The sequence below is a fragment of the Eleutherodactylus coqui genome, chromosome 2 (assembly GCF_035609145.1).
Source record: "Eleutherodactylus coqui strain aEleCoq1 chromosome 2, aEleCoq1.hap1, whole genome shotgun sequence".
In the NCBI taxonomy this organism is placed as follows: Eukaryota; Metazoa; Chordata; class Amphibia; order Anura; family Eleutherodactylidae; genus Eleutherodactylus; species Eleutherodactylus coqui.
Genome location: NC_089838.1, coordinates 37494406 through 37516291, shown reverse-complemented (window position 1 = coordinate 37516291; position 21886 = coordinate 37494406). Strand labels below are relative to the sequence as shown.

The 21886-nt window shown below is 43.0% G+C and overlaps 1 protein-coding gene across 29 annotated transcripts in view; it reads left to right on the top strand.

The window, feature by feature from the left end:
- The window catches only part of LOC136611234 (protocadherin gamma-C5-like), a 403514-nt gene that overhangs the window by 300931 nt on the left and 80697 nt on the right, over positions 1-21886 (top strand). Inside the window, exons 1-2 of one of the 29 annotated variants that reach the window (XM_066590584.1) lie at positions 1482-4023; positions 13528-13553. The exons of the other annotated variants lie outside the window; for them this stretch is intronic. Coding sequence (XP_066446681.1) covers positions 1605-4023; positions 13528-13553 — 2445 coding nt within the window. The 5' untranslated portion in view covers positions 1482-1604. Of the gene's footprint in view, positions 1-1481; positions 4024-13527; positions 13554-21886 lie in introns of those variants that run through there. 29 annotated transcript variants of the gene reach the window in all.

The following is a 21886-nucleotide window of genomic DNA, read 5'->3' as shown; positions in this document are numbered from 1 at the left end:
AATGTTTTGTTCCCCTTTTCCTAACGGATACTTTTCAACAATCAGACCCCTTTGATGTGCTGTAAGATCTTTATAGACCAACTAAGATAATGTAAGGAAAATCCTCCTAGAAGGGCTGAACTTATATGGGGGAATTCAGAATCCCTGTAAATAATGGCAGCGGAGTACTGACTACTGTTTGATATGTGTTTAAATGTGATTGGCTAATTCTGAACACAATCACATCCCCAAATATAAGAGGGTGTGCACACTTATGCAACCACAACATTTTAGTTTTATTTTTATATCCTAAAAGATTTTGGTCTGTTTTTCAATGTACTTGTAGAGCTAACGGGTCACATTGAAGGTGGAAAAAAAATTCTGAAATAATTCATTTGTATCAGATTTATTAACAAAACCAAAACATGACATTTAACAGGGGTGTGTAGACTTTTTATATCCACTGTATATGGAGATATTGTAAGGAGTCTTGATATAAACTGTAGTATGTATAGTAGCTACACTATGTTGTTATCATGCTTTACCGGACCTTTTGGTATTTGCAGAACTCAATGTAGGAAAATAACATCTATGATAGTTTTGGGATGAGAACAGAAGGAAAGCAGAAAAATGATGGAAATATATAGTTTATTACTGGCCTGGACATTTGATAGAATATATTTTATAACAGCCTCTGATATCTGATATGATACCTCACATTTTCATGATAAAGCGTGTGCACTTAATACTTAGAACTATATCTAATATACAGGGATATTCCAGTCTATTGCCAATTAAGATAATACTATTAGAATATTTATGGCTTATAACATTTTACCACTTATAAATTCCTAAGTAAGATAGAAAAATTGATAATAGAATATGAGGAAATATTTAAACCTTTCATGGATGGTGACACAGAAATGGCATGGAGAGTGTAATAGTCCTTGTGAATGGACTGGGCAGATACTGTACAGCTAATTATGTCACTTATGCTTGCTCCATGCTGTAGTAGCTGATATAGAACAGCCACTACAGGTGATATAACAAATAAATATAATTACAAAAATGTAATAAACTTTGATTATTCAGCCCAGGATACGAGCTGCCATCTCCTTTTACTGACATTCATACCAGTATTTAAATTTGAAAAGTGTATTCTTGTGTATTTGTTTTATCTTAACCCCAGACTTTCCCTTTTTTGATTAAGCAACATTTTATCTTGAAAAAAATGTTAAAGAAAAGGTATGAACTTCATGAATTTCTACCCAAAACTCTACCTGAATGTACTAACTATTACTAAAATCCTTTGAAATAGGATATTAAATCACAGCTGTTGTAGTTAATATTAATAGCCAGAAGAGGGCAGAAGAGTCATCCGAGAGTCATCTTTAGCTACTCATGTCAGCCCTGCGCTCTCCTCCCCCTGGCTCAGTGATTCACCCTCCCATTTTTCTTCTCACACAAAGAAGAGCTGCTGCTCCATTGAGAGCCCCGTGGATGATTTTTCAATGCAGGAAAACCAGGATTTCCCCTTTCCTAGGATTTATATTTTTGCTGCTCACACACTTGGATTGATGGGATGATGATTATTGACTACACATTTTAGAAGAAGGATTTAAGATATGGACAATCAGAGCTTTGTAAAGGCTTGGAAATGGCAAGTAGCTTTCTCCCTTCTCCTTTGTAGCTGGGGCTGGGTCTCTGGGCAGCTGCGGTATTCTATTGCTGAGGAGTCTCATCCAGGGACTGTTGTAGGGAATGTCGCTCAGGATCTGGGGGTGAATCTGGCTGATATTAGTAGAAGGAGGCTGAGTTTGGGAACAGAAGGAAGCAGCAGATTATTCTCTATAGAGCAGAAGAATGGAGCTCTGGTTGTAGATGAGAGGATTGATAGGGAGAGCCTGTGTGGATCCAGCCTGAGCTGTCTGCTGCATTTAGAGCTTGTGGCTGAGAACCCTCTGGAGCTGCACAGTCTGGAGATAGAGGTTTTGGATATTAATGATAATTCACCAATATTTCCAAGTGCTAATCAGATTATAAATATAACAGAAGTATTTGCTAGTCCTGGGATGAGATTTCAGTTAGAAACAGCGATAGATTTAGATGCGGGTAAAAATGGTATTAATCAGTACAAATTAAACCCAAATCCATATTTTTCCCTGCTTGTGAAGCATCGTAAGGATGGGACCCTCATTGCTGAGCTAGTGTTAGAAAAGAGCCTGGATAGGGAGGAAAAAGCTGAACATAAGCTAATTCTCACGGCTATAGATGGGGGAGAACCTCCTAGATCAGGGACCACGCAGATAGCTGTAATTGTTTTAGATATTAATGACAATGCTCCAGTATTTGATCAGTTCAATTACAAGATCAGTGTTTTTGAAAATATTCCGTTGAACACAGTTGTAATATACTTAAATGCTACAGATGTGGATGAAGGTGCAAATGGTGAAATCTCATATTCCTTTGATCACCACACATTGGATTCTGCAAAAAGGATATTTAAAATAAGTTCCAAGACCAGTGAAATAACGACTATAGATACTTTGGATTTTGAAGACTCAGATTTTTATGAATTGTATGTCAAAGCGACAGACAAGGGGTCACCTAAATTAGAGGGGCATTGTGTCATACAGATAGAGGTGAAGGATACAAATGATAATACCCCAGAAATTTATTTCACCTCCAAGAGCAATGAGGTCCCTGAGAATGCCCCTGTAGGAACTGTGGTTGGATTCATAGCAGTTAGAGATAAAGATTCTGGTAAAAATGGGGAAATTAGGTTAGAAGTGTCCCCAAATTTACCCTTTAAAATCCAGCCCATGTCCCAGCGTTCTGCCCTGGTCACCAGCGGGCATCTGGACCGAGAGAAGCTCTCACAATATACTATCACACTGACGGCATCTGATCTCGGTTCTCCACCGCTCAGCAGCCAGATTACAGTCAGCCTTAATATCTCGGATGTTAATGATAATCCTCCAGCATTTCTACACAATGTCTACAATGCCTTCATAGCAGAAAACAATGAGGCCGGCAGACTGTTATGTACAGTATCTGCTGTAGATCCGGATGAGGGAGCCAATGCAAACCTCATTTACTCCATCGCTGAGAGCCACATCCACGGTTCTCCGGTCTCTTCATTTGTCTACATTAACTCCGACAGCGGGAATATTTATGCACAAAGGTCCTTTGACTATGAACAATTCCAGGTTCTGCAGATCACAGCAAGAGTGGAAGATTCTGGATCTCCAAGATTATCCTCCAATGTTTCTGTCTTCCTATTTATTCTGGATACAAATGACAACTCTCCCACTATCTTATACCCAGAGGACCCAGGGGAGACCATCGCTCAGGAGACCATCCCAAGATCTGCCGCTGCCGGGTATTTAGTCAGTAAGGTGTCTGCAGTGGATGTAGATTCTGGGCACAATGCCTGGCTCCTCTATAGTCTTCTTCAGTCGGCCAGTCCTGCTTTATTCCGCATCTCTGAATACACAGGAGAAGTCAGGACTCTCCGAGGTTTACATGAGACGGATATCACGGATCATCGCCTTGTGATTGCAGTCAGTGACCATGGGGAGCCTTCCATGACAACTACAACTACTATCCTTGTGAACATATTAGATACTATTGCTCAAGAAAGTCCGAAATCTCAGGATTTCCTCACCAATGCCAAATCCACTCCAGACCTGACTCTGTATCTGATTGTGTCCCTTGTGGCCATCAGTGCAGTTTTCCTGGTCACATTTACTATATTACTTGTCAGGTGCCTTAGAAAGAATTATGATTCTGGGTGCGGATTCTGCTTTACCGACAAATCCCTTTCTACAAACTACATGGATCAGTACAAACCAACCCTTTACCTGAACACAGATGGGACCCTGAAGTACATGGAGGTGCGGATGGCTCCTCCGGAAGCTCCGGGGTCTTGTTATCCGGCTTGTTTTCCTCCTGCAGCTGATATTCCCAATTTTACTTTGACTCAATCATTAAATGATCCACATGTTTCTGGTATAGTCGAACTTACAAATCCTTCTTCTGACTTTATGTCGGATCTATCCCCGCCCTATTATGGGAGGAACAGGGGTTCAACCTGAGCATTGAATATAACAGTATTTGTGCATCCTTCAGAGTACATATTTCTATTGAATTACATGGGATTAACTCTTTATATAATAACTGTTCATAATTACCTCCGCATCTGGCTACAATTAGCATGTATATATTGAGACACCTTGCCGGTTCACACCGACTCTTCTTACTTACATGCAAGTAATTATATTTGATTAAGACCTGGGGGATACATAGGTTATATAATTTACATCCCAGAGATCATCACTGTATAGGAAATAAAGTTTGGGCTCCCTACTAAGAATAGTCCGTTGCCCATAGCAACTCTGTGCAAACTCGGCCGTGATATTTCCCAGTTAGGGATATGAACATAGACATCATAAGACTCAAACTCTTTTTGAGCACGAACGGCCCCCTCCGTAACTGGCAATACATACCGAGGAGAAGGGGGCGTTCAGGCAGCAATGTAGCCACTCCCATGCTGCCTCACTGACTTACCTCACTCCGTCCCCGCCCATAGTTACAGCCTCCTACTGACGACATCGCGCTGCCGTTCGCCCGGCCAATCGGGACGTACGGAGCGCGGTGACGTCACCCGGCAGTGCGGCGATGCGTTCCAGCGTGGAACGCGGAAGTATCACACTACTGAATGCGCTGCCTACGCAAGTAGCGCGGCGACTTCACCCGGCAGCGACGGATGCGTTCCAGCGTGGAACGCGGAAGTAACATACGAGAGTAGGTACGGCCGATCACGGCTCCCCATGTGACGATCGGCTAGGTGCTTTGCACATATCTGGAACAGCGCTATTGTCCGGACTTTAGTCCATACCAGAAAAGTGATCTGGTAAGTACAAAGATGAATGGGTTAATTTGCTATTCAACTAGATAAGTGGAACCCGCCCCAAAAGGGAACCCATTGGTTAATTGTGGACAGGCCCCCGGAAATGGGAGGAGCCACACCTCTATTTAATCCTTGCTGTGAGCTCTGGGACTTCATTGCCAGCCGCTCACCATCAGAGCCGCAGGCGCTATACTTTTTCTCCTCTTCTCCATCCGCTATATACCCCCCTCCCCCCCCCCTTACTACCAGGGCTGTGCAGCTCTGTCCGGCATTTGGGGCATTGCTGCCAACCCAATTAGGCGCATTGGTTTATTGATCCATCCCTGTTTTAGGGACCAAGTAACAGACAGTCCTTTACAGGCGGCAGGCTGTAATAGGACATTGGTCCAGTATTTGTGGGTGTGAACCAACAGATCTATCCCACTAGCCCTGTAGTATCTCTGGGCATGATACATACTGCGCCATAGGAGAGAATCGGTTTCCTAGGTTCCTCCGGGGGTTAGGGAATTGGTACATCCAACTCTCACTTTCTCGCCTCGAGACTCATATATGTTAACCGGTCTCGATGCATTGAAAAATGGTCTCAGACTAATACTTATAGGCTATCACTGGTCTCTTTGCGAACCTTTATAGCAAAGCGACTCCCTAAACTAAGTCTCTGAGCCAAGAGAGAGAGGGAAGTAGTAATAGGAGAACTCCATTTCTATCAGGGATATAGTCTTATTCCCTCTTAATCGAAAGGACTATCAACAAGGGTCTTATCTACTACGATAGGACTAATAGGGATAATCACGTAAATCCTAGGGCAACCCTTGGCCCTGCTCCTGAGGAACCGCCCCAGACAGAGGCGGAGAAACGCGTTGAGCAAGCAATTACCCTATTGAGCAAGCAAAATATCCTATTCTTTAAAAGTTGAAACACAGTAAAAAGTCATTATACGTTAAGACACTTTAAGCAGTCGCCCACGTTTGGAGCAATTACTTTATCTCTAAACGTCAATAGACGTAACATACATGAGCGACTGCTTAGCAATTTACTCTATTTGTCAACGGTGGATTACGCATAATAGTATCTGAGTGGGTGTTTACCATATAAACCAATTCTTCCAGTACTAACGCCGTAATACCCAAACCCTGAGTGACTATGGACTTCATACTGTGTAACACATACATCTGATTAAATACATGAATCCCTACTGTATTCAGATATATTGAAAGCGGCGACAAAAAATAAGGTCAGCTGGTTTCCAGCCTCTAATCATAAATGGAGGTACCCTGCTCTCCCTAACCGGAAACCTGATACATTCTGACCAACTTTTTGCTTCGTGACGTACCGCTACAAACCAGTGACCCAGTCCCCTAATATTGTCAATAGGGGTTAACCTGACTGGCTGTTAGAAGGGAATCGATACCCTCATATCATTTGATCACTGGGTCTTGTTATATGATCCATGTTGTTAGTCCACGTCTGTCTTTGTTTGTTATATGATTTATGTGGCCCCAATTTTAACTAGTTATTAATAAAAGTTATTCATTTTAATTTTAATCTATATCTGTGAAGGGTGCCTATACGACCATATAGATTTGGAATACCACTGTGATTTTTGTTATACTTGTGTTTGGTATGGCTGGTTTCCTCTTGAGGGACCTCACTGCCACTCAGTGGCTGTCAGATGCGGGAGAGGTGTTCTCTGAAGGAGAACTTAACCGACAAAACCAGGAAAACTCTATAAACATATGCTTTAAGGAGCTGACGGCCCAGTACCGTGAGTTCACCAGAAACTGGTGGGAGGTACAGGGACTCCAGCGATACGAAGAGCATAAAATTATACCTAGAGGACTCAGGAACCCGATCATACCCCCTAGACGTATTAAGAACCCAGAATTCATCAAGAAATGGGAAAACGAATCCACTGCATTTTCCCTTCAATTAATTAAGTTACTGTTGGAGGAAGAAAAAACTACATTAGCAACAAATCAGAAGAAACTGGATGATTTGATAGCAAAAACTAAGACATTCTCCTCAGATCCAGACTTTCCTACAAAGGAAAAAATTCTACAAACCAATATTGAGAAATTAACTCTACAAATTAAAGAACGAAAACACGTACAATTTAATAGAGATTTACAGGATTTCCGTGATAATCGGGTCTATACAGATAGGGGTAGATTCTCTGAGACAGATATCAGCTCCTCAGAACCTGAGCAATCGGATAGTGAAAGGAACAGTAATAGACGACCCCCGCGACCACAAAGACGGGGCCCTTTTGCACAACAACAAAGGAGACGTGGGAGAACAACACAACCTGCTGGTTTTTTAGAACAACCGATCTCCCAATACTTTCTGAGGGGGAGGAAAGATCAGTGACCAGAAAGTTGATCAATAGACCTAGAATAGGTAGCAAATCACCACGATATCAACTCGACACTCCTCTGGGCCCCAGACTAATGGAGACAACACCGACAGACAAATTGCAGGTGGTGAATCTGTCAGACCACCACCTCACCACGGACGAAAGACGAGTTTTGGAGAGGGGGCTGTCCTTCGTCCCCACGACACAATTTGACCCGTTCGTGTGGGCGAAGGACATCTCCCTCTTCACTCGTAAATTGCGGTGGCACAAATACTTCAGCACCAAAAACCGGGAACGCGCTAAGGAATTAGGGCTTGCTGTCACAGACCTACCTGGCCTGGACATACTCCAAGCCCTTGAGGATGAAACTGAAAGACAAACTGGAACTGGTCCCTTTACGGACCTTAAGTCACCTAATACATCAAATCCCCCGGCATGTCCGTGCCCGGAAATTGACATCTTTGAGCGCCTGGTTACGGAAGATCTGAAGATGATCAAACCCCGCAAAAAATGTCCTAATCTATCGCGAGGGGAAAGTGAAGCATTACAAAGACTTAAAACTAATGAAGAATTAATAATTAAACCAGCGGATAAGGGGGGTAATGTCGTTATCATGAACAGGGACAAATATAAACAGATGTGTTACCATCTGTTAAGTGATTCTGCCACGTACAAAGTCCTAACCACTGATCCAACAACACATTTCCAAGGGGAACTGAGGGAACTCCTCTACAAGGCCCGTGAGACAGAATGCATTGACAAAAATGAATTCACATATATGAATCCAACACATCCAATTGTGGCGACCTTTTACGCTCTACCTAAGGTCCACAAGGGGACGGACCCCCTCCGTGGAAGACCCATTGTGTCGGGCATTGGGAACCTCACACAGAATATGAGCACTTACGTAGATGCAATACTACGCCCGTTCGTAACATCCCTCAGATCCCATGTGAGAGATACCATGGATGTCCTGAAAATTATTGATGGGATTTCGGTGGATTCTGACACATTTCTAGCCACATTGGATGTGGAGTCTCTGTATAGTTCTATCCCCCACGAGGGGGGTATTAGGGCCACACAGTTCTTTTTGGAGCAAAGGGGGACACAATTTCTACAACATAATCAGTGCGTTCTTAATTTTCTATCGTTTATTCTGACCCACAATTTCTTTTTGTTCGATACCCAGTACTTCCACCAGCTCAGGGGGACGGCGATGGGGACATCTTGTGCCCCATCGTACGCCAATCTCTACCTGGGCTGGTGGGAGGAAAAGTACATTTACCCGAACGAAGATTGGTCTGAAAATATCACCCTTTGGTTACGTTTCATTGATGATATCTTGGTCCTCTGGAGAGGTTCCGAGGCATCATTCCATAGATTCGTTGAAACGCTTAACACTAATAATTTGAATCTCAAACTTACATCGGAAATCAACAGAAAATCCATTGCCTTTCTTGATTTACTCATTCAGAAAAATACTGATGGATCTATTACATCTACCCTCCATCGTAAAGCAACGGCTACAAATAGCCTTCTTAAATGGGATAGTCATCATCCCTTTACTTTAAAGAAAGGAATCCCAAAAGGGCAGTTCCTTAGAGTTAAACGGAACTGCTCTAATGACGAAGATTTCCAAAGAGAGAGTGCAAAACTTAAGCAACGTTTTCAAGAGAGGGATTACCCGAGCAACATAATTGAGGACGCACAGAAACATGCAGAATCACAACCAAGACAAAACCTCCTAACCCCCCGACAACGCGAGAATACAAGAACTTCAAGGATCATCGGGACGTTTGATACAGGAACCAAGGAGGTACGGCACATCCTGGAACACTACTGGACCATTCTTTCGAATGACCCAGATCTGAGTGATACTATACCAGCATACCCGATGATAACATTCCGGAGGGGCCATAACCTCAGGGATCATCTTGTCAAGAGCCACCTAACTCCCTGCCTGAAGGAAAACTGGTTGGGTAGCCTAAAACCGTGTGGGACATTCCCATGTCACGATTGTGAGGCGTGTACCTTTATATTGAAGAGCAATACATTTACCAGTGCTAGTACCAACAGAACCTATTCTAATAGGAGTTTTATCAACTGTAAAACACGCAACATCGTTTACATGGCGTCCTGTCCATGCCCCAGGAACTACGTCGGGAAAACTATTCAGGAGTTCCGGCGTCGTATCCTGGGGCATGTAGGGAATATCCGACGCCGGGAAAAGACACCACTGGCGGATCACTTCCTAACGGTCCATAACGGAAACCTGACTGATTTGAAATTCCAAGGAATTGAAAATTTACGAACCAATGTCAGACGGGGCAATATTGACAAGATGCTTCTTAGAAAAGAAGCAGCCTGGATCTTTAGGCTGAATACGGTAACCCCCGCTGGCCTAAACGCAACACTTAACTTCAACTGCTTCCTCTAAACCCTCTGGTACCGAAGTATTCACAAATACCCATATGAGTCTTTCAACATCTACCACACTACCCATCTTATTCCTGCTTTATGTCGGATCTATCCCGGCCTATTATGGGAGGAACAGGGGTTCAACCTGAGCATTGAATATAACAGTATTTGTGCATCCTTCAGAGTACATATTTCTATTGAATTACATGGGATTAACTCTTTATATAATAACTGTTCATAATTACCTCCGCATCTGGCTACAATTAGCATGTATATATTGAGACACCTTGCCGGTTCACACCGACTCTTCTTACTTACATGCAAGTAATTATATTTGATTAAGACCTGGGGGATACATAGGTTATATAATTTACATCCCAGAGATCATCACTGTATAGGAAATAAAGTTTGGGCTCCCTACTAAGAATAGTCCGTTGCCCATAGCAACTCTGTGCAAACTCGGCCGTGATATTTCCCAGTTAGGGATATGAACATAGACATCATAAGACTCAAACTCTTTTTGAGCACGAACGGCCCCCTCCGTAACTGGCAATACATACCGAGGAGAAGGGGGCGTTCAGGCAGCAATGTAGCCACTCCCATGCTGCCTCACTGACTTACCTCACTCCGTCCCCGCCCATAGTTACAGCCTCCTACTGACGACATCGCGCTGCCGTTCGCCCGGCCAATCGGGACGTACGGAGCGCGGTGACGTCACCCGGCAGTGCGGCGATGCGTTCCAGCGTGGAACGCGGAAGTATCACACTACTGAATGCGCTGCCTACGCAAGTAGCGCGGCGACTTCACCCGGCAGCGACGGATGCGTTCCAGCGTGGAACGCGGAAGTAACATACGAGAGTAGGTACGGCCGATCACGGCTCCCCATGTGACGATCGGCTAGGTGCTTTGCACATATCTGGAACAGCGCTATTGTCCGGACTTTAGTCCATACCAGAAAAGTGATCTGGTAAGTACAAAGATGAATGGGTTAATTTGCTATTCAACTAGATAAGTGGAACCCGCCCCAAAAGGGAACCCATTGGTTAATTGTGGACAGGCCCCCGGAAATGGGAGGAGCCACACCTCTATTTAATCCTTGCTGTGAGCTCTGGGACTTCATTGCCAGCCGCTCACCATCAGAGCCGCAGGCGCTATACTTTTTCTCCTCTTCTCCATCCGCTATATACCCCCCTCCCCCCCCCCCTTACTACCAGGGCTGTGCAGCTCTGTCCGGCATTTGGGGCATTGCTGCCAACCCAATTAGGCGCATTGGTTTATTGATCCATCCCTGTTTTAGGGACCAAGTAACAGACAGTCCTTTACAGGCGGCAGGCTGTAATAGGACATTGGTCCAGTATTTGTGGGTGTGAACCAACAGATCTATCCCACTAGCCCTGTAGTATCTCTGGGCATGATACATACTGCGCCATAGGAGAGAATCGGTTTCCTAGGTTCCTCCGGGGGTTAGGGAATTGGTACATCCAACTCTCACTTTCTCGCCTCGAGACTCATATATGTTAACCGGTCTCGATGCATTGAAAAATGGTCTCAGACTAATACTTATAGGCTATCACTGGTCTCTTTGCGAACCTTTATAGCAAAGCGACTCCCTAAACTAAGTCTCTGAGCCAAGAGAGAGAGGGAAGTAGTAATAGGAGAACTCCATTTCTATCAGGGATATAGTCTTATTCCCTCTTAATCGAAAGGACTATCAACAAGGGTCTTATCTACTACGATAGGACTAATAGGGATAATCACGTAAATCCTAGGGCAACCCTTGGCCCTGCTCCTGAGGAACCGCCCCAGACAGAGGCGGAGAAACGCGTTGAGCAAGCAATTACCCTATTGAGCAAGCAAAATATCCTATTCTTTAAAAGTTGAAACACAGTAAAAAGTCATTATACGTTAAGACACTTTAAGCAGTCGCCCACGTTTGGAGCAATTACTTTATCTCTAAACGTCAATAGACGTAACATACATGAGCGACTGCTTAGCAATTTACTCTATTTGTCAACGGTGGATTACGCATAATAGTATCTGAGTGGGTGTTTACCATATAAACCAATTCTTCCAGTACTAACGCCGTAATACCCAAACCCTGAGTGACTATGGACTTCATACTGTGTAACACATACATCTGATTAAATACATGAATCCCTACTGTATTCAGATATATTGAAAGCGGCGACAAAAAATAAGGTCAGCTGGTTTCCAGCCTCTAATCATAAATGGAGGTACCCTGCTCTCCCTAACCGGAAACCTGATACATTCTGACCAACTTTTTGCTTCGTGACGTACCGCTACAAACCAGTGACCCAGTCCCCTAATATTGTCAATAGGGGTTAACCTGACTGGCTGTTAGAAGGGAATCGATACCCTCATATCATTTGATCACTGGGTCTTGTTATATGATCCATGTTGTTAGTCCACGTCTGTCTTTGTTTGTTATATGATTTATGTGGCCCCAATTTTAACTAGTTATTAACCCATTCCCGCTGCAGGGCGTAAGTTTACGTCCTGGGAGCGTGGTACTTCCCGCAACAGGGCGTAAACTTACGTCCTGGAGATAGCGCGGGATCACATATGATCCAGCGCTATCCCGCAGCGGGAGCCGGCTGTCAGTCACAGCCAGCGTCTCGCTGCAGCAGCGGGGGGACATCGGAGATGCGCCCCCCGCTGTTAACCCCTTCCCTGCCGCGATCTAAGTAGATCGCGGCAGGGAAAGAGTTCACAGCGGGAGCGCGGCTCCCTCTGTGTCTCCGGCCGGAACTCGCGATGTCATCGCGAGAGCCCGGCCTGTCACCATGGCAACAGGACGCCAGACACTGGCGTCCTGTATTGCCTATGCCTGAGATCGCTGTATGAGCGATAAGGCATGGGAGAGCAGTAGCTCTGCCATGCCTTATGACAGCGATCATCAGGGCAGTGATGTAAGTCCCTCAGAGGGACACAAACAGTGTAAAATAAAGAAAGATTTAAAAAATGAATTAAAAAAAATGTAAAAAAAAAGAGTAAAAAAACCATTTTTTATGCTTTTTCTCAGATTAGCATAAAAAAAGGTAAAAAAAAAATAAAACCCCACATATTTGGTATTGTCGCGTCCGTAACGATGCGTACAATAAGTTGCACATGCTTTTGACTGTGCACCGAAAAAAACGCTAAAAAAAAAGCTAAAAAACTGAGGCAAAATGCTCATTTTTAGCATTTTGCCTCACTAAAAACGCAATAAAAGTGATCAAAAAAGTCGTATGTACGCCAAAATTGTACCAATAAAATCTACAGCTCGTCTCGCAAAAAATAAGCCCTCATAGAGCTCTGTACATCAAAAAATAAAAAAGTTACGTGACTTTGAATGCAGCAATTTAGAATAGAAAAAAGATTTCCAAAAAAAAGGGTTTTTATTGCAGAAAAGTGGGAAAACCTAAAAAAATGTTAGAATTTTGGTATCGTTGTAACCGTACCGGTCTGCAGAAAAAATGGAAAGTCTCATTTATGCTGCATGATTAACGGTGTAAAAAAAAAAAAAAAAAATCTATGGCAGAATTGATGCGTTTTCTCTCTCTGCTATCATTAAAAAAAAAATAAAAAATTTTACAATATAGTCTACGTACCCAAAATTGGCATCGATAAAAACTACAGTTCGCCACGCAAAAAACAAGCCCTTATACGGCCGCGTCCACGGAAAAATAAAAAAGTTATGGCTTTTGAAAAATGGAGATGGAAAAATACCACAAAATCGCTTGGTCCTCAACGCCAAAATAGGCCATGTCATGAAGGGGTTAATAAAAGTTATTCATTTTAATTTTAATCTATATCTGTGAAGGGTGCCTATACGACCATATAGATTTGGAATACCACTGTGATTCAAGTTGGGTAAATGAAATTAACCAGGTGAGATATTCAGGCTTATTGTTTTTCCTTTTTTCCCCGTATGCTTTAAGGTGTCTTGTATATACTAGGTTACTGCACCCACAGGTAACTTGTAGTATAGCATTACTGAGTATTTTGTCGGTAGGTTCCCCATCCATCTGGTTATGATATCATGGGGATATAAGGTGAAAGTAAATTCCTTATTATATGCACCATATTGGCATCTCACAGGTATCATGTATCTCTGTAGGAGGCTGCAAGTTAATATATAATACTCTTGCTGGTTTATATACTGTAGATAGAAGGCACTATGTGACAAGCTTTTTGTATGTATGTAAGCTTAATATGTCAACTTAGTGCATAACATGAGGTAGGGTCCTTTTACATGGGATGATTGTTAACCAATCTTAACCATGCACCCCAAATATCCCATTTCGTAGGGAACAACCAGACTGCAACTATAGATAACTAATAGAGATGAGCGAACGTACTCGTCCGAGCTTGATGCTCGGGCGAATATTAGGGTGTTCGGGATGTTCGTTATTCGTAACGAACACCACACGATGTTCGGATGTTCGGGTTACTTTAACTTTCTTCCCTGAGAAATCATTTCTATATGCGCTCAATGGGGCCGGCGGCAGCAGCGCCAACCCCATTGAGAACATATAGAAGACAAATCCTTCTTCTCTGCCACAGCTGTAACAGCTGTGACAGAGAAGAACGATGTTAGCCCATTGAATTCAATGGAGCCGTCAATACAGCCGACTCCACTGAATGCAATGGGCTGCCGGCGATCGCGGGATGAATTGTCGGAAAGGGGTTAAATATATAAGCCCTTTCCTGCAATTCATCCAGAAATGTGTAAAAATAAAAAATATATATATACTCACCTGGTGCCGACAGACGGAGTTCAGCGCGGCAGGCTGCAGTTCTCCTGAACTGCTCTGAACAGCTGTGAGTAGTATTCAGCAGCCGGGGATTTAAAATCCCCGCCTGCTGAATAAGATGCCTCTGAATGGTCACAGCCTGACCAATCAGAGGCCAGCCCTCACTCACACCCATTCATGAATTCATTGGTTAATATGATTTCATGAATGGGTGTGAGTGAGGGCTGGCCTCTGATTGGTCAGGCTGTGACCATTCAGAGGCATCTTATTCAGCAGGCGGGGATTTTAAATCCCCGGCTGCTGAATACTACTCACAGCTGTTCAGAGCAGTTCAGGAGAACTGCAGCCTGCCGCGCTGAACTCCGTCTGCCGGCACCAGGTGAGTATATATATATTTTTTATTTTTACACATTTCTGGATGAATTGCAGGAAAGGGCTTATATATTTAACCCCTTTCCGACAATTCATCCCGCGATCGCCGGCAGCCCATTGCATTCAGTGGAGTCGGCTGTATTGCCGGTTCCATTGAATTCAATGGGCAAACATCGTTCTTCTCTGCCACAGCTGTTACAGCTGTGGCAGAGGAGAACTTGCTGTGTCGTTCCCATCATTTTCTTGAATTGCCAAGATTTTCACACATGAAAACCTTAGCGAGCATCGGCGAAATACGAAAATGTTCCGGTCGCCCATTGACTTCAATGGGGTTCGTTATTCGAAACGAACACCCGAACATCGCGGGAAGTTCGTTTCGAATAACGCGAACCCGAACATTTTGGTGTTCGCTCATCTTTAATAACTAATGTGAAATCCAAAACTTAATGGAAAATTTATGGCATCATGTAGTGTAAATGTTTCTTACACATCCGTACTTTTTGAAGATAACACCGTTAAACACAATTTTGATGTTAGAACTTTTTGGGGGTATTTTGGGGTCACAGATTCTGAAAATGACAGTCTTTCCTCCAACAGGTCTGCCTATTAAGATATGACATACGTCCATAAAGCATATATTTATACACATATTGTATTATACATGTAATGATGGCCAATCACAAGCTGAAGATACAAAGATAAATTCCAAGAAGCCAAGAACACATACAAAACTACATTTTTGTGATTTCCGGTGATGAGATATTCCTAGACAGTCATGCTGGATGTTTCACCAGTAGTCCGCCATCATATGTGTATCCCATCGTCCGCAGTCCTGTTCTTCCATGGTCCTTATTTCCTAGCGAAATCATTCACCCTGTTCATCACTTACATCACCAAGACCATCTGGGAATATATCTAAAATGAATGCAGTTCATGCCGTCTGATGCTCATGTTATACCCGAGTGTTCAGAAACAGAAGTGAGCGTATTTCCACATGTTCACCGTAGTTTGTGGCCTTAGGCTGGCTGCACATGACCGGGTCAGATTCCGCATGCGGGACCCCGCAGCAGAATCTGGCCCTGTCCATGGTCGTCGACCCTGCCTACCTGTCTCTTTTCTTCTTCATCTGTATTGCGGATGGCTGATTTTTTTTTAAAATGTGTCTTTTTTCCGCGCCATGGCTAGGTAATGGTGTGGGTACCTGTGACCTATATGCAATGTTAATTGCGGATGGGCTGCGGGTCGAATAGCCACGATTGACTTCAATGGAAGCCATCCATGCGGAATCCGCACTAAAATAGAACATGCTAACAATTTTTCCTCCGCTCACGGAAATTGCAATTTGTTTCCGCGATTGTGTAGGAAAAAGTGATTTTGCATATCATGTTCCAAACAGTATTTGCTGCGAATCAGCGGTGCGGAATGCAAATCCATTCATGTAAAGCCGGCCTTACAGTTCCCAAAAAAATGCCTTACAACAATACAAAACAATGACCGCGCACGCACCTGAAAATTGTCCGCTGATTCTTGGAAATGTTGGTTTTTCATGGGTTCCACGGCTTCGTGGTCCATCGAAGTTACCTGCTTTTAGTTTCTCCATAGTCATCGCAGAAAATTTTCTACATTCGTAGCCGAAACCCGTTCCATTTCTCTTCAATGTCTTTACAAATTGTTTCATCAACCCAAGTGTCATGTGCAGTGGTGGCGATATATGTGTCATATGTACTAATAGTAACTAATGCTGGCGGGAAAATAAAGTAAATATAACAAAACTAGGTAATGACATCAGGAATATCTAAAAAACAAGAGCTTCTAGAACCAAAAGGTATTTTAGGAATCAGCAGCACCAACATACCCAGAACAAGGTCTAAAATTCCAGTAACCATGAATTTTCTTTTCTTTTTGTGCCCCAGTGTAATTCATAAAACTGTCTCTATGGCAATTCTATTTTGTATACACTGGTTTTTCAAATCAATAGAAACATCTAGGATAAATAATAAGTAACTAGGTGATTCTATTATTTTGATGAACCTGTGTATACGTAACCCCATAAAGGCGTGGCCCTTTTTTCATTTTTGTTTTTTCCTTCCCACTTTCCAAAAATCATAATTATTTTATTTATCCATCAACGTAGATGAATGAGGGCTTGTTATTTGTGGAATGAGTTGCATTTTTCAATGGTGCTATTCACTAAACTACACTAAAGCGTAAAACATTTCTAAGAAGCGTGAAATAGGAAAAAAACACAATATCTTCATCTTTGGGCAAGGTCTTGTTTTTCGGTGTACATACTGCAGCAAAAATGATATGATATCTTTATTCTGTGGGTCAGCATGATTGCAACGATACCAAATTTATATATATGTTTTATTGCACTGCTTTTAGAAAAAAATATGTTTGTAAAATATAAAATTATTTTTTGCCGCTATAACCTTTTTATTTTTCCGTTGACATAGTTGTGTAGTGGCTAGTGACGAGCGAGCATATTTGCTAAGGGCAATTGCTCGAGCGAGCATTGCCCTTAGCGAGTACCTGCCAGCTCGAGAGAAAAGGTTCAGGTGTCGGCGGCGGGCAGGGAGCGGCGGGGGAGAGCGGGGAGGAACGGAGGCGAGATCTCTCTCTCCCCCCCTGCTCCCCCCTGCTGACTACCGCAACTCACTTGTCACCAGCGCCCGCAGCCGAACCTTTTCTCTTGAGCGGGCAGGTACTTGCTAAGAGCAATGCTCGCTCGAGCAATTGCCCTTAGCGAGTATGCTCGCTCATCTCTAGTAGTGGCTCATTTTTTGTGGGACACCCTGTAGTTTCTATTGGTACTATTCTGCAGTATATATGATTTTTTGATTACTTTTTATTACATTTTTTCTTAGTTAGGGGATGACCAAAAAGGTGCAATTCTGGCATTGTGTACTTTTTTTGACGACATTCACCATGCTAAACTAATAATGCATTACTTTCATAGATCAGACTTTTATTCAAGTAGTGATTCCAAACATGTATTTGTTTTTTATTGTTTTAATTTTTTCATTATAAAGGAGAAAAGGGTTCTTTCAAACTTTTACTTCCTTTTATTTTTTCTGATAATTAATAAAAGTTCTTTTTACTCATTTTTACATTTGTTTTTAGTCCTCATGGGGGTCTTGAACTTGCGATCATTTAATTGCTCTTGTAGTGTACCATTCCAAAGACCCCAAACTGCCATGGCAACTGAATGGCACCTTGTGATCGTAACATGGGGGGGGGGGGGGGCCATTTGGGACCTTTGTACTTCAATTGTGGGATTAAAAGCGGCATTTAAAGGGTTAACAGCCACGATCAGTGTTCACACTGATCATGGCTGTTAGTGGCAGATGTTAGCTGTAAAAGACAGCCAGCACCCACATTGTATGCAGCGGAATTGACTCCCAATTCCCATCCAAACAACCCTGGATGCAAAGGATGTAACTGTACACCCTGTTTTGTTAAGGGCTTGTGTCATCAGACACAACCCCTTACAGATGTTCACCTCCTGCACTGCCAGCAAAGAGCTGATTTTGCCAGGAGAAGCCATGTCCAGTTAGACATCTTCCCTGAATCCATCGCTGCAGAGGAAATATGGTATTATTTGATGACCATTCACATAAAGGGACATCCTGTAATACAAGGACGGCTGTAAGTCCACCCAAACGGGAGCCCCTCTTACACAGCAGCTCTTCATTCTGGTTCATAGTTGGGAGTCTCATGTAGGGGACCAAGATCCTTAACCCCTTAGTGACCAAGCCTGTTTGCGCCTTAATGACCAGGCCAAATTTTGCAAATCTGACATGTGTCACTTTAACATGGAAAAACACCAGAAAGGTTTTGCATATCCAAGCGATTCTGACATTGTTTTTTCGCCACATGTTGTGCTTCATTTAGGCGGAAAAAATAGACCGATAGAAATTGTGTTTATTTATTAAAAGCGCCAAAATTGGGAAAATTTCGAAAAAATCGTCATTTTTTCACATTTCCAACTGCAATATCTTAAATATGTGCAAACATAATATAGAAATTTTTGCTAAGATTTATATTTCCACCCGTTTACTTTATTTTGGGCGCACATTGGAAAAACTTTCGTTTTTTTTTAACTATTTAGGAGACGTACAAATTTAACATTACTTTTTAGCATTTTGAGGAACACTTTGTTTTCCTATACCAAGCCGAGATTGGAAAGGCTCATGAGTGTCAGAATAATAGATACCCCCCCAAATGACCTCATTTTAAAAACTACACCCCTTAATGTATTCACTGAGGGGTGTCATGAGTATTTTGACCCCACAGTTTTTTTTCAGGAATTAATTCAATTTAGAGGAGAAAAAGTAAAATTTCATATTTTTGCAAATCTGTCATTTTAAAGACATATTTTTTTCCTATAGTTTACATGAAAATCAGGATTTACACCCCAAAATGGATACCCCTATTTCTCCCGTGTTCAGAAATATACCCATTGTGGCCCTATTGTTATATCTGAGTCCACAACGGGGCCCAAAATGAAAGGAGTAGTCAGTGTCTTTCAAAACAGAAATTTTGCTTGAAGTCCTTTTAGGCCCCATAGCACACATGTAGAGTTCTTGAGCGCCCAAAACCATAGAAAACCCCCACAAATGACCCCATTTTGAAAACTAGACCCCTTAAGGAATTTATCTAGGGGTGTACTGCATATTTTGACCCCACAGTTTTTGAATGAATTCAAATCAAGCAAAAGGAAAAAATTGTGATTTTCGTTTTTTCGGCAATTCTGTCATTTTAAAAACAGCTTTTTTTGTACAGCACACATATGAAGGAAGACTTGCACCCAAAAATGGATACCCCTGTTTGTCCCGTGTTCAGAGACATACCCATTGTGGCCCTAATCTTATGTCTGGATACACAACGGAGCCCAAAATGAAAGGAGCGACATGTGGCTTTCGGAACACAAATTTTGCTTGAAGTCCTTTTAGGCCCCATTGCCCACTTGTAGAGTTCTTGAGCGCCCAAAACCATAGAGAACCCCCACAAATGACCCCATTTTGAAAACTAGACTCCTTAACGAATTTATCTAGGGGTGTACTGCGCATTTTGACCCCACAGTTTTTGAATAAATTCAAGCAAAGCAAAAGGAAAAAATTTGGATTTTTGTTTTTTTGGCAATTTTGTCATTTTAAAAACAGCTTTTTTTGTACAGCACACATATGAAGGAAGACTTACACCCCAAAATGGATACCCCTGTTTGTGCTGTTTTCAGAAATATACCCATTGTGGCCCTAATCTTATGTCCGCATGCACAACGGGGCCCAAAATAAAAGGAGTAATCGGTGGCTTTCAGAACATAGATTTTGCTTGAAGTCCTTTTAGGCCCCATTGCCCACTTGTAGAGTTCTTGAGCGCCCAAAACCATATAGAACCCCCACAAATGACCCCATTTTGAAAACTAGACCCCTTAACGAATTTATCTAGGGATGTACTGCATATTTTGACCCCACAGTTTTTGAATAAATTCAAGCAAAGCAAAAGGAAAAAAATAGGATTTTCATTTTTTGGGCTATTGTGTCAATTTAAAAACAGTTTTTTTTGTACAGCACACATATAAATGAAGGCTTTCACCCCAAAATGGATACCCCTGTTTGTCCCGTGTTCAGAAACATACCCATTGTGGCCCTAATAGACTTACAGGACCCATGGCTAGGCCTACAATGAAAGGAATACCCGTTGGATTTCAGGGTACCACTGAATAAATTTCAGGCCCCATTGCCCACTTATCGAGCCATTGAGCGGCCAAAACTATAAAGAACCCCCTCAAATGACCCCATTTTGAAAACTAGACCCCTTAACGAATTCATCTAGGGGTGTACTGCGTATTTTGACCCCACAGTATTTGAATGAATCTAAGCAAAGCAGAAGGAAAAAGTTACGATTTTCAATTTTTTTGGCAATTTTTTCAATTTAAAAACAGTTTTTTTGTACAGTGTACATAGGAATGAAAACGTTCACCCCAAAATGGATACCCCCGTTTGTCCCGAGTTCAGAAACATACCCATTGTGGCCCTAATCTACTTACAGGACGCATGGCAAGGCCTATAAAGGACGGAACACCCGTTGGATTTTAGGGCACAACTGAATACATTCCAGGCCCCATTGCTTATTTGTACAGAATAAAGATTGACTCCCTAAAAATTCCCCCCCTCCCCCTCCACGCCCTTTTTGGCGTTCGCAAATCTTAGATAAAAGTAAAAATGTGAACTGTGTAGTATTTCCGAAGACAGGGGTAATTACGGAGGCTGGTTGGAATGGGCCCATGGGGCAATAAAACCGGGTATCCCCCCCCCCCCCTCTCATGCTTTTTGGGGGTATTTCATGACCTCAGTGGCGGGTATGGGGTGTAAAAAGTGGCGTTCCGTGAGTCTCCGTAAGCTTGATGAGGTGCGGCGGTCTCACACAGAAGGCGCTCAACAAGGTGCTCCTGGAACTGCAGGAAAGCGAGCGTTCCCAGGGCTTCTTGTAAAATACGTATCACAGGTAGCTGTCTGAATAACGCCGGGTTCACGCGGGTGCAGGCGGAATCCGCTTGCGGAGGCCCACAGCGGATCCCATCTGTGAGCCCGGCTGTGACCCTGCGTACGGCTGCGTAATGTACTGCGCATAACTGCCTACTCACACAGGCGGTCATGCACGGTACACCTTTGTTTGTATTTCCCGCACCGTCGCTTAGCGATGACACGGGTACCCGCAGCCCGTATACAAGGTAGTTGCGTATGGGCAGCGGGTATATCCGCGACCATGGAGCACAATGGGCTCTATGTTGCCGATTCCGCAGTAAAATAGAACCTGCTGCGTTCTCTTTTCTGCGAGTGGATTACGCAATTCTGACCCGCTAATGTGAGCGGAATTGTGTAATCCAATGCGATTGATCTGCGTAATACCGTGGATCAGAAGCATGCGGAATCCGTCATTCCTATCCGGTCATGTGAGACCGGCCTATGGTAGATCGCTACCTTTTTATCACGTGACCGGGGACCGCTCAACGAGGCCACCCGTCACTGCTCCAGACTCTCGGTGACTGTTGGTCGCTGGGAGCAAGGAGATTTTAAGTTTCCTGGGCTC